This window comes from Podarcis tiliguerta (genome assembly GCF_965153285.1).
Source record: "Podarcis tiliguerta genome assembly, chromosome: 8".
NCBI classification, from domain to species: Eukaryota; Metazoa; Chordata; class Lepidosauria; order Squamata; family Lacertidae; genus Podarcis; species Podarcis tiliguerta.
The window spans coordinates 18,874,290-18,887,998 of record NC_139541.1 but is presented as its reverse complement, the minus strand read 5'-3'; the positions used below and the strand labels follow the sequence as shown (position 1 = coordinate 18,887,998).

At 53.5% G+C, this 13,709-nt stretch overlaps 1 protein-coding gene across 6 annotated transcripts in view; it reads left to right on the top strand.

Moving 5' to 3' along the window:
• Positions 1-13,232, top strand: part of LOC310683688 (uncharacterized protein) — a 46,178-nt gene extending 32,946 nt beyond the window's left edge. For 3 of the 6 annotated variants that reach the window (XM_083453986.1, XM_083453985.1, XM_083453983.1), the window contains 2 exons: positions 6,597-6,668; positions 12,660-13,232. In XM_083453986.1, the coding sequence (XP_083310112.1) occupies positions 6,597-6,668; positions 12,660-12,743 (156 nt within the window). In that variant the 3' untranslated portion in view covers positions 12,744-13,232. Of the gene's footprint in view, positions 1-6,596; positions 6,682-12,659 lie in introns of all 6 variants that reach the window. The other 3 variants (XM_083453987.1, XM_083453988.1, XM_083453984.1) reach the window with 1 other exon arrangement.
• Positions 13,233-13,709: the final 477 nt, after the last annotated feature.

The following is a 13,709-nucleotide window of genomic DNA, read 5'->3' as shown; positions in this document are numbered from 1 at the left end:
AGAGCTGCAAAAACAAAAATGCAAAATAAATAGCAAAAACAGACAGACCTCAACATAACACTCAAAACGGAAGTGTGGCACTCAAATCGTCAGCGTAACACTCAAAACTTAGCACATTCGGCTTCCAAAAAAAGTTGCAAACTGGAACACTTACTTCCAAGGGTTTGCAATGTTTGGGTTCCAAGTTGTTTGAGTACTAAGGCGTTTGAGAACCAAGGTACCACTGTATCCTTTTTCCAGACTGTTGACTCTATTGGATTTGTGTTTATAATTCATTCTCTCTGTCTCTGTGCGTGTGTATATATATTTTATACACTGTGTGTGTGTGTGTGTGTGTGTGTGTGTGTATTCATATGTGTGTGTGTGTGTGTGTGTGTGTAAAAAGAAATTAATGGACCTAAGTTAGTCATGCTGATTAATTTCAGTGGGTCTGCTCTTGAGCAGGACTAATGTTCGATACAACCTTGTTGGCTGCCTTAACGACTATAGGTGGTTCTTTCTGATTTCCAATTATAGTGAGGCTCTTTGAAGGGGTCTTGTGCTGGTCCCGGGGGTAAGGTACCTTGGGTGTAGCAAAGTCCACACGAAGAGGGGCAAGGTCCGAGGCAGAGTGCCGGGCGGTGAACAGGAACGCTGGAACAGGAGGCTGTGCAGGGAACAGGAACACCGGATGGTCGGGAACAGGAGGCCGAGCAGGGAACAGGAGTACCGGATAGTCACGAGCAGGGATCACGAACGCAGGAAGGTCCGAAGCCAACAACGACGTTGCTCCCGCAACCTGGGGCCGGGCTGACTGGGCTTTTATCCTCTTCTAAGGCCGGGGGCGGTCCCGGCCCCCAGGAGCCCCGCCTCCTCTGGCCTTAAGGCGAGCACTCCTCCTGGGGGCAACCAGTTCCCTTCGCCTCTCTGCTCTAAACCTCTGCAGATCAGGAGAGGCCGAAGGGTTACTGGGCCCTGGAGGAGGCTCACCTGTGGCCACTGAGTCGTCAAGCCTCTCTGGGGCCAGAAGGGCTTCACCTGGGGCCAGCTCCTGATGCACTGCCACAGGTGCAGGCTCTTCAGCATCTAGGCCTGGCCCCAGTTCAGCCGGCCCTGGAGGCGGGGACTCCTGTGCAGGCCGGGATTCCTCTGTTTCATCCTCCGAATCGGAATCCCAGGCCATCACACCATCCCCCCTCCCAGGCCCCCCCCTCAACCGAGGGTCCGGACCCGGCTTGCCGGGGTACGTCGCATGGAACTCTCGGAGGCAGGCAGGTGCGTGGACGTTGGCCGCTGGTTCCCAGGAACGGTCCTCCGGTCCGTACCCCTTCCAGTCAATGAGATACTGCAGCTTCCCCCTGCGGTATCGGGAGTCCAGGATGCGTTCCACCTCGTACTCAGGCTCTCCCCGAACCAACACTGGCTGCGGTCGGGGACGGTTCGGGTGGAACTCGTCGGGTGGGGCCACCGGACTCAAAAGGGACCTGTGGAAGACCGGGTGAACCTTCAGGGTTGCGGGTAACCGGAGACGAAATGCCACAGGAGAGACTTGGTCTACGATAGGGAACGGGCCGGTGAAGCGGGCGTCCAACTTCCGCGAAGGTCGAGAGGGGTGGAGGTGGCGAGTGGAGAGCCAAACCAGGTCACCGACGCGAAGTTCCGGCCCCACCTGGCGGTGGCGGTCGGCCTGGGCCTTGTACGCTTCCTTGGCCTGGTGCAGTTGCTCCACCAAAAGCTGTTGCTGGGACTGGAGCTCTTGAAGCCACTCCGTCACCGCCGGGACTGCGGATGTCGGCAGCACCTCTGGAAACAGCCGTGGATGATAACCATAACTGGCCTGGAACGGGGTCTGCTGGGTGGACGCATTCACCGCGTTATTGTAGGCGAACTCCGCCAATGCCAGGTGGTCGACCCAGTCATCCTGCTGGTAGCTGCAGTAACACCGGAGGTACTGCTCCAGCACCGCGTTCGCCCGTTCCGTCTGGCCATCGGTCTGTGGGTGGTAGGCTGACGAGAGGCAGACCTCCGTCCCGAGGGTCCGGTGTAGTGCTTGCCAGAACCGGGATGTGAACTGAACGCCCCGGTCGGACACCACGCGCTCAGGTAGGCCATGCAGGCGGAAGACATGCTGAAGGTACAGCTGAGCAGTTTCCTTGGCTGTGGGTACAGATGGACAGGGAGCGCAGTGCACCATCTTGGTGAAATGGTCGGAGAAAACCAGAAGGCAGGTACAGCCACGAGACGAGGGTAAGTCCACTACAAAGTCCAACGAAACCGTGTGCCAAGGGTGCGGTGGAACTGGCAATGGCTGAAGTAGGCCGGGGGGTCGCCCGGTAGGTCCCTTGGCGCGCCGGCAGACATCACAACCAGCAACGTAGCGAGCCACGTCAGCCTTCAGGCGGGGCCACCAAAACTCTCGACTGACCAGATGGGTGGTCCGATACCGTCCAAAGTGCCCCGCTGCTGGGGCATCATGGGCCATCCGGAGAACCTCCAGCCGTAGTGGCCCTGGCGGGATGTACAAACGACCGTGGTGCAGCAGAAGGCCCTGATGCAGGACCAGCCCCGGATACTGTGGGCTGGACCCTTCAGCCAGCTCCCGGAGTCGTTCCTGGGCCCAAGCGTCGACCCGCTGCTGTTCCCGCACCCGAACCTGCAGTGGCTGCGCCTCCTGGGTGGCCAGGAATGCAGCCGGAGGTAGGATCGTGGTGGGTTCTGCTTGCTGTACCGTGTCTGCGTTGTCGTCAGGTTTCCGGGACAGGGCATCCGCCTTCTGATTCTGAGAGCTAGGGATGTAGCGGATCCGGAACTGGAACCGGGAAAAGAACAACGCCCACCGGATCTGTCTTTGGTTCAGCTTGCGGGTGGTCTGGAGGTACTCCAGGTTCCGGTGGTCGGTTCTCACCTCCACCGGATGTCGTGCCCCCTCAAGATGGTGGCGCCAGACCTCAAAGGCTACCTTGATGGCCAGTAGTTCCCGCTCCCACACAGTATAGTTACGCTCCGCTGGTAGGAGCTGGCGGGAATAGAAGGCACAGGGTAAGAGTGGCGCTTCAGGACCAATCTGTTGAGACAAGACGGCACCGAGAGCCGTACTGGAAGCGTCGGTCTCCACCACAAAGGGTCGAGAGGGGTCAGGATGTTGTAAGATTGGTGCCCTCTGGAAACAGGCCTTCAACCCCTGAAACGCCTCCTCTGCCTCCTTGTCCCAGGAAAACGGCGTCTTTGGGCGCAGTAGCCGGGTCAACGGGGTGGTGCGATGAGCATAATCAGCGATGAAGGTCCGGTAGTAATTGGCGAACCCCAGGAAACGCTGTAGGTCCTTGCGGTTCCGGGGTGCCGCCCATTCTTGAACCGCTGTCACCTTCCCCGGGTCCATTTGCACCCCATCTGGAGAGAGCCGGTGACCAAGGAAGTCCACAGTCCGCTGATGGAACTCGCACTTGCTGAGCTTTGCGTACAAACGGTGCTCACGCAAGCGCTGCAGCACGGTCCGGACATGTCCCTCATGGCGAGCCGGGTCACGGGAGTAAATCAGTATGTCATCCAAATACACCACCACGTACTTGTCTAACAGGTCCTGAAACACGTGGTTGATGTAGCGTTGAAACACAGCAGGCGCGTTGCACAAACCGAAAGGCATAACCAAATATTCGAACTGCCCGTACCGGGTCCCAAACGCTGTCTTCCACTCATCCCCGGCTCGGATCCGAATCAAGTTGTAGGCCCCCCGGAGGTCCAGCTTGGTGAACACCTGTGCCCCTTGCACCCGCTCCAGCAGCTCCGAGATAAGGGGCAAGGGGTACCGGTCTGGGACGGTAATTTTGTTCAGGGCTCGGTAATCATGGCAAGGGCGGAGTTCCCCACATTTCTTCTTAACAAAAAGCACCGGCGCCGCGGTGGGCGAGGTGGAAGGCCTAATGAACCCACGCTCCAGGTTCTTGCGCAAGAAGTCCTGCAAAGCCTCGCGCTCTGGCTCTGTTAGGGAATATAAGCGACTCACTGGTAAAGGCGCTCCGGGTTGGAGGTCTATGCCGCAGTCAAAAGGCCGATGCGGCGGCAGCTGGTCTGCCCCCCGTTCCTCGAACACGTCCTGGTAGTCCTGGTACACGGCTGGGAGCGTGGGTGCTGCCTCCTCTGAGGGCGCGGCCGCCAGCGTTCCGGATTGAGCATGGGAACATGGGTCTGGGAAGTGCACGGTCCGTTTGACCCAGTCAATCTGAACGTTGTGGGCCTCCAGCCAGTCCATCCCGAGCACCAGGGGGAAGCGGGGCATAGAGGCAATGTCCAAAGTTCGCAACTCCCGGTGCTGCTGGAGACACAGGACCAGAGGCTGGGTCTCCTGAGTAACGGCACCTGAACGCAGAAGTCGTCCGTCAATCGCTTCCACCTGGACCGGTACTGGCTTGTTCCGAAGTGGCACCTGATAATGGGCGGCAAAAGCAGCGTCCATATAGGAGCGGGTTGCCCCTGAATCTACCAAAGCATGGGTGAGGATCCAGGGCCCACCTGGAGGGTATAAACGTACCGAAACCATAAGATGTTGCAAGTCCATTGGTGCGGGCCCATTCTGTACGGTTTGGGACCCCCGGTAGCTAGGGCCATCAGCTACTGGGGTTGGCGGTTTCCCTGCGGCTGGCGTTTCTCAGGGCAGGACCGAGCGAAGTGTCCACTTCCGCCACAGTAAAGGCAGAGATTTCCATCCCGACGCCGCGCCTTCTCTGCGGGGGAAAGGCGTGGCCGCACTGCCCCGAGCTGCATAGGCTCCTCCGTTAAATCAGTTGTGACCGTGGGGCTGCCGGAAAAAGCTGGTGCCGTGAACTGGAAGTGTCGGCGACCCCGGGCCTGACGACGATCCTCCAACCGGTCGCCTATTTGTAGACTCCGTTGAATGAGAGTGTCCAGCGTGGTGGGGCGTTCCATTGTGGCCAACTGGTCCAGTACCTCGTCCGAAAGCCCTTCGAGATACTGGTCCCGCAGTGCCGAGTCATTCCAGGTCAAGTCCTGTGCCAACAGCCGGAACTCCGTGGTATATGTGGCCACCGTGGACTTGCCCTGTTTCAAATGCCGAATCGCCCGGTTGGCTTGACTCTCTTTCTGGGGGTTGCCGAACGCGGCCTCCAAACGATTGCAAAACCCCGTATAGTCTGCCAGCAAGGGGGAGTCTTGCCTGAGTAGCGGCAACGCCCACTTGGCCGCCTGGTCCTTTAACAAGCTAATCAAAAAGTGCACCTTGGTACGGTCGTCAGGAAAGTTCCGGGCTCGCCCCTGAATATACAGTTTGGCCTGGGCCAGGAACATGGGAAAGCTGGCCGGGGCTCCATCAAATTTCTCAGGCAAAGCCACTGGGTACTTGCCCGGAGCCGGGGCGTCGGCCCCAGAAGCCGGTAGGGCTTCCAAGCGTTGCTGAAGTGCCTCAACCGCGTCACTGAGCTGCTGCACGGTGTGAGACAAGGCCTGGTTCTCCTGGGCCAAAGCCACCAGTGCAGCCGCCTGTTCAGCCATGGCCTCTGGCTCTTCCCGAACGCACCCCGACGAAGGGGGAGTGCGGGAGGTGGCGGGAGCAAACTGTGCTGGTCCCGGGGGTAAGGTACCTTGGGTGTAGCAAAGTCCACACGAAGAGGGGCAAGGTCCGAGGCAGAGTGCCGGGCGGTGAACAGGAACGCTGGAACAGGAGGCTGTGCAGGGAACAGGAACACCGGATGGTCGGGAACAGGAGGCCGAGCAGGGAACAGGAGTACCGGATAGTCACGAGCAGGGATCACGAACGCAGGAAGGTCCGAAGCCAACAACGACGTTGCTCCCGCAACCTGGGGCCGGGCTGACTGGGCTTTTATCCTCTTCTAAGGCCGGGGGCGGTCCCGGCCCCCAGGAGCCCCGCCTCCTCTGGCCTTAAGGCGAGCACTCCTCCTGGGGGCAACCAGTTCCCTTCGCCTCTCTGCTCTAAACCTCTGCAGATCAGGAGAGGCCGAAGGGTTACTGGGCCCTGGAGGAGGCTCACCTGTGGCCACTGAGTCGTCAAGCCTCTCTGGGGCCAGAAGGGCTTCACCTGGGGCCAGCTCCTGATGCACTGCCACAGGTGCAGGCTCTTCAGCATCTAGGCCTGGCCCCAGTTCAGCCGGCCCTGGAGGCGGGGACTCCTGTGCAGGCCGGGATTCCTCTGTTTCATCCTCCGAATCGGAATCCCAGGCCATCACAGGTCTCTTGCCTTTCCCACTGAGGAGTTTCTCCCCGGAGTCATGGTTGGGCAGGATCCTGACAACTCCTTAATCCAAAATATTTACTGTGTGCATTCCAGAGAGAGGTAATGTAGCAAAAAATAACAACAATGCCATTTTTACTCGAATGCAATGTGCACCCTTTTTGGCCAAATTACGTTGTGAAAATTTGGGGGCGCTTTAGATTTGGTGGCGCCAGCAAATACTTTTTTGGTTTCAAGGCTTTGAAAACTGAGGTGCGCATTAGATTCAGTGGTGCATTAGATTCGCGTAACAACAACAACCCAGGTCTTGCCAGTCCTAGCCCAACAATCTTAATCACTACACCAGGCTGACTCAGAGCAGATCTACAATTTCCTGAATAAAACCCCCTCTTTGTGCCTTTCCTTTCCTTTCCAGGATGCTGGTAGACCAAAGAAAATCGCAGATGACCCAATGGATGATTATCAGGATGACCAGGAGCAAGATCTTGTATGAAACACAGGTTCTTCTCTTTTCTCTGTCCCTCCCCAACTCTCAAACTTCTCTTGAGAATATGCCTTCAAGAAAAATGCTAATGCTGTTCAAAATTCCCAGGCATCTTTTTGACATTTAAGGCAGGTTTCCTGGTCTAAAAAGTTACAGATTTCAGCAGGAAGTTACAGGACGTGCGCCAGCTGAAAATGAGGTGCCCCAGTAAGGGAAAATAAATAATGGAATCTCAGTATAAAAAGGTGCCTTTTTGGAGGAGTCCTGGAGGATTGCTCTGCTTAGTAATCAGTTGGTTCACCAGTTAACTAAGGAGTAGTGGAGGGTGACCCACTAACCTCGGGCTTCCCCCAGCCAGCCCTCCGCTGCCTGCCTTCTCCGTTGTCGGATCTCCTTTTCCAGCCGTCCAAGTTGGTAGCTGTCACTGTTGGCATGTGACCAAGGAAACGGGGGCAGCTGGCAGGCCCCCAGCTGACTCCAGCCCACCGGCCGGTGTACCAGGCAATCTCCAGTCCTTGGTGCAGCATCTGTGACCTGGGGCACGCTACTCAGCAGAGTAAACACTATGCAACAGAAGTGGCAGGAGAAGTTGTGTGAGCATATTTACAAGCAGTTTATTCAGCATAAAGGTAAAGGGACCCCTGACCATTAGGTCCAGTCGTGGCCGAGTCTGGGGTTGCGGTGCTCATCTCGCTTTATTGGCTGAGGGAGCCGGCGTACAGCTTCTGGGTCATGTGGCCAGCATAACTAAGCCGCTGAGCCAGAGCAGCTCACGGAAATGCCGTTTACCTTCCCGCCAGAGCAGTACTTATTTATCTACTTGCATTTTGATGTGCTTTCGAACTGCTAGGTTGGCAGGAGCAGGGACCGAGCAACAGGAGCTCACCCCGTCGCGGGGATTCGAACTGCTGACCTTCTGATCGGCAAGTCCTAGGCTCTGTGGTTTAACCCACAGCGCCACCCGCGTCCCTTACCTACATCAGGACATACATCAGCATACATCAGGACAAAAGGAAAACATGTCCGATCTCCTTCATGTCCAAAGCAAGACAGCATAAGCAAAAGCTATACACAAACGGAAGTTCCCAGCATTCTGTGCTGGAGTGTAAACAGACATGTGACACACCACAACCATGCCTGTTCCTTAAGGTGGAACAGAATATCCCAGCAGTCACTGCCTCCTGCAGGAGGGAGTTCCACAGTTTAACGCCGCACTGCATCAAGGACCTTCTTTGATCTGTCCCGAATCTTCCAACTTTCAGCTTCATTGGATGCCTGGCAGTTCTAGGGAGAAAAAAAAAAATTATGTTTCTCCACCCCCTTGATCATTTCGGTTGCCTTTCTCCTGAAGGAGCCCAGGGTGGCAAACACAGAAGCTGTCGAGCATCTTAAGAATAATTCCAATACAGGAGCAGACTGGGAAGGAGCTCGACTTGAAAGCCTTGCTGGAATAGGGAGGGTTTCGGCAGGTGCCCAAGAGACGGTGCCTGCCTAGTATTTAATGGGAGGGAGTTTCAAATGATGGGGCCACCACACAAAAGGCCCAATTCCTGTGTTGTGTGTGGTATGGACCTCCTGATAAGATGTCATCACGTGGAGGAAGCCTTTACCTGCAGGGCGTTCAGGTATCCTAGTCCCAAGCGGCATAGGGACTAGCGCCTTGAACTTAGCCTGGTAGCTGAAGGGCAGTCAGCACAAGTCTTTCAGCAGTGGCATATCATGATGTCCTGCCTCATTTAATGCACTCTGATTCCACTTTAACAGCCATGGCATCCTGGGAACTGTAGTTTAAGGGGGATGAGAGTCACTAGGAGTCCCCCCAGAGTAGTTTAACAAGCAGTCCCTCCTCTCAAGGAGCTCTGCATGCAAAAGGTTCTGGGTCCAATTCCCAGACAGGGGCGGAAAGAACCCCTGTTTGAAACCAGAATACTGAGCTAGATGGGCCAATGGGCTGACTCCATGTAAGGCAGCTTCATATGCCCCTTTTAAAACCACCCTTTTATTCTGACCATGAGGACTAGAATGTTGCTTCATTGTTAAGGGAAGAGCCATAGCTCCCCAATGGCCTGGGTTCAATCGCAGGCATCTCCAGTGAGGATTGAGAAAGATCCCTACCTGAAACCCTGGAAAGCTGCTGCCAGTCAGGGTAGATAATATTGAGCTAGATGGACCAATGGTCTGGCTCTGTATAAAGCATAGAATCGTGTTCCATAGGGACTTAGCTCAGTTGGTTAGAGCATGGTGCTGATAATGCCAAGGTTGCAGGTTTGATCCCTATCCGGGACAGCTGCATATTCCTGCATTGCAGGGGGTTGGACTAGATGATCCTCAGGGTCCCTTCCAACTCTACCGTTCTATGATTCTATAAGAGCCGGAAGGGACCATGAGGATCATCCAGTCCAACCCGCTGCAATGCAGGAATCTTTTACCCAAGGTGGGACTTGAACCCGCAACCATGAGATTAAGAGCCTCGTGATCTACTGAGTGAGCTATCCCAGCTGTAGCATCGCATGTCTTAAGAGAAGAGCTGTGGCTCGATAGCAGAGCATCTTCTTTGCATGCAGAACATCCATTCCTCAGCATCTCCAGGTGGGGCTGGGAATGTCATCCCCCTGAGACCCTGGACAGCCGCTGCCAATCAGTGTAGACAGTACTGAGCTAGATGTCCCAGTGGTCTAACTCGGTATAAGGCAGCTTCCTACATTCCCAACTGCCATGCATACACGATAGTAAGACTGGCGATCAATGTGCCGCTCACGCAGTGCCACCTCCATCCCAGCCCATGATCTGCACAAAATGCAAAAGTGTTTCTCTGGCGGCAGCAATGGCAGCAATAGCAGCAGCAGCAGCAGGCATTCCTTCTCTTCCACCCCAATTAATCTGCCCAGCTAACGAGCCGAGGCAGCTCCCTGACCTACTTTCCAAAATGCACGCCCCTGCTGTTCCCAAAGACAGGTAATCTCCTTCCCCCACTGTCCCCCAAATACAAGGCACTTAGGAAGCGGCTTTTGAATTTTTTATATTTGCCATGCACTCTCACGACTTTCTTTTCCTGCTCTTAAAAAAGGAAAGCAACAGCAACAGATCACAGTGGCATTCTGTGGGTGTTTATTCCGAATTAAATCTGCCATGTTGCAGGGGAGGCCAGCCCATTGGGGCAAATGGGGGTTTCGCCTGTCTGTCTTCTCCCTAACAACCAGCCCAGGTGATGGCAAATGCCCATCAACTTCCTCCTCCTTCTCTGTCTCATTGATGCCCCTTTCAGAACTTAGCAGGAAGGATGGGGGCAAAGCAAAAATTAAGTCGGCTCTGCTTGTCATTGCCTCTGGCGCCACCTACTGTTAGGCTCCCTGCCTTCTGCCCTACCAGTCCCCATGAGCACCCGTCGCCGCTGATCTTCAGTGATGTTGACTCCTGGGTGAGACTGGGATTGCAGCCTTCATTGCAGACATCTGCTGAAGGAGCAACAGCTCTTCTGTCTCCCAGAAATGAGCTTTCTGTGACTCTGACACACCCTGTCTCTGCTGCCAAGCACCCAAACAGGGATTATATAAGAGTGGAAGAAGAGTGTGGCTGCTGGACCATCTAGTAGTCCAGCATCCTGTTCTCACAGTGGCTGACCAGATGCCTTAATAATGTGCTCCTCCTCTGGTCCACCCTGAACCGCCCATCATTCAACTTCGTTGGATGCTGCCTGGCTATAGTGTTATGAGATGAGACAGGAGACAGATAGGGGGGGTCAGCTTGAGGTTGGACTAGCTTAGCAGGTGTGCTCTGACTGGCAGCTGCTCTCTAGGTTTCCAGAACCTTGAGACATCTTTTCCAGCTACCAATCCTTTTTTTAAAAAAATAAAAGGACTAGAGAGGCCAGGGATTGAACCAGGAACCTTCTACATGAAAAGCAGGTGTCCTAGAGTCTGCACCATTTGAAATGCCTGGCTTGCGCACCACAATGGCTACTCCTAGCATCTTCCTTGTGGTGCGGATGTGTGTGGAGCCTCTCACCACCTTCCCTTTCTCTTAAGACATTCAGTTCCTCTTCTGCTGCCCTTGCAGAGCTGCCTCCCATTAGCATATCAAAAACAGCCACCTGCCACTGTTTCAAAAAACAGCGGAGCAAGCCCCCCATGCCTAAGCAAATTGGGATATGGAATCAGGAGTGAGGATGTTGGAGAATTCTGATGAAAACAGCATGGAAGTGGAAAATCCTTGATGTTCCCTTATTCGTTTCAATGTCTGGGACGGAAATCAATTCGGCAGATTTCGATCAGTATCCACCGTTGTTGTTTTCAGTCCCCAAATGACGCGGAGTTCTTTCAACACGCACACCAACCATTTGCATTGTGTTCCCTTTTTTGTATCTTAATGAACGGGCTGGAGTAACGCAAGGACAATATAATTTCCTTCATTAATTACCTAAGTTGCGCTGTTTTGCCATTGCGGACAGCGAGGCACACAGTGTGGGTTTCTTTTTTTGCAAAAAATGAACCACTACAGAACAGAAACCGCGAGATGGTGGAATGGAAAATGGTGCCTTCTTCCATCTCTACCCCAGGAGATGCTAGGACACTGATTAGGTTCATTTGAGGACAGTTTTCCTTTGTCTTTCTCACCAAGTCACGTCACCCCTCCCCTCCCCTTCCCCTCCTGCCTCAGAACAAAGTGACAATGTTTACAGAAAAGAAACAACACCCAGATGCTTAAAATAGCTTTTCAAAGTCCACACTCCTTTCCTTAAAACATAATAGGGAGAAGGCTCACAGGGCTGCAAAGGGCACATTTCATCGTGATGAGGTGAAGAAAATACCACCGAGACTGAGCCCGGCTTGTGGTGCAGTGATGCACAGCAGAAACTCCTAGAGAGGCAGCTTGAGGGCGGAGCCAACTTGTGCATAAATGTGCACCTGACTGTACTCCCCAGGTCGAGCAACTGCCTGAAATTGAACACTTGGCTCTCGGCGGGTCGCCAATATTCCTGGGAGGTTTTTAAACAGGGTAGTCATCTGCCAGGGGCACTATAGCTGCAATTCCTGCATTGCAGGGGAGGGGTTGGTCTAGATGACCATTGGAGTCCCTTCCAACTCGACTGTTTTTCTGTGATTTGGGTTATAATCGTTGGAGTTTTTAGTTTAGGAGGGAGAGGCAGGTGGGGGCAGGGGAGCAGATGGTAATAATAATAATAATAAATAATAATAAAAAAAAATTTTATTTATATCCCGCCCTCCCCAGCCGAAGCCAGGCTCAGAGCGGCTAACAACAGTAAAATGATAAAACATTCTAAAATCATTTCATTATAAAATTAATTCCAATCAGATTAATGGCAACCATTGGGCTAGAGTTCTGTGAGGGAGTCAGGCTGTTCCCTGGCCAAAGGCCTGGTGGAACAGCTCTGTCTTACAGGCCCTGCGGAAAGATGTCAAGTCCCGCAGGGCCCTAGTCTCTTGTGACAGAGCGTTCCACCAGATTGGGGCCACAGCCAAAAAAGCCCTGGCTCTGGTTGAGGCCAGCCTAACCTCTCTGTGGCCTGGGACCTCCAAGATGTTTTTGATTGAAGACCTTAAGTTCCTCTGTGGGACATACCAAGAGAGACGGTCCCGTAGGTACGAGGTAGAGGGATATTTAAAAAATATGCACTGTGCAGAGAAAGGGAATAGGAAACTTAAGAGGAATTCATGGCTGTCCGTGGCTGCTAGCCACAATGGCTATGCCCTACCTCTGCTGTCTGGAATCGCAGGTGAGAAGAGGGCTGTTGCTCTCATGAGCTGCTTGCAGACTTCCAACAGGCCTCTGGTTGGCTACTGCAAGGACAGGATCCAGGAAGAGATGGTCCATCAGCCTGAGCCGGCAGACAGTCTATTCCTTTGGGTTTTTTAATACAAATTTAAGTCATAAATAGATAAATGTTTGGTGCAGATGTATCTTTGGTCTCACTTCCCGATTCCCCCTCAGAAACAAACAATAACTGAGCACTTCCCCCCCACTGCCCAATAACAGGAAGATCATGGAGGTGAAGTAGACGATGCTGATGATCTGGAACTGGCCCAGGAACCCAGAGGCCGAGTGGAAAGAGACTACTAAATTTCACGCCGGCTCGATGGGGGACACCAGAGGAAAGCGCCTCAAATGGAAGAGCTGGGCCAGAACACCGCTGCGATGAGGCTGGGAATCTTCTGCCCGTAACATTCAAGAGGGGCTAGCGCCCGATCTCTGCTTCCAGTAAATCACAGGTGTATCAACGTGACCAGTTAGCAAGGTCCAGGGCAGCTTGCAAGACAGATTTTGCTCTCTGGATGTTTCTTCTAAGGCGGAAGGGAGCTCAAAACAGAAAAATAAATTGCAGTTTCTCTTTTGATGGTTCTGTCCCTCCTGCCGCACGCACACTTTTCCCCCCATTTCAGAATTGTTAAGATTTGGGCCGTGAGGAGGGGCTGATACTGTGTGGCCTCTGTTAGCCTTGGACAGTTCGTATCCTCCTCCTCCTCCCCTTTGTCTTGGACTCGACTCCGTTGCTCTTTAATGCAAAATCTGTTCATCTTTATATTAAAAAACAAGGAAGTCTTTTGAGAATGAGATTCTTTTTTTACATCCTGGTCTGTTTTGCTACGGGTAAGATATTGGGGGGCGGGGTGGCAGAAGGCGATGTTGCCTGTGTTTTGGAAGACAGAGAACACCCAACATCGAGACCCACTGCTGAAATGCAGGTTTATCGTGTGAACCTTATTTATTTATTACATATACACCCCTTGATTGTAAAAGCAGCAACCTCAAAGCGGTTTACAAAAAGATTAAAGCAAGAAAAAAAGGCTTTCAGTGCTTAAGCGCCGTAGGAAGCTGCCTTCAGCAGTGTCGAACCTATGAGACCATCTAGCCCTGTATTCCCTACACTGACTGGCAACAACTCTCCAGGGTTTCAGACAAGGGGCATTGCCAGCCCTGCTGGGAGATGCCAGGCATTGAACCTGGGAAAGTTGTTCTTGATTAGCACCAGTCAGCAGTTTTTAATCTTATAAATTCAGTTTTATCAATAACCAGGGTAGGGAACCT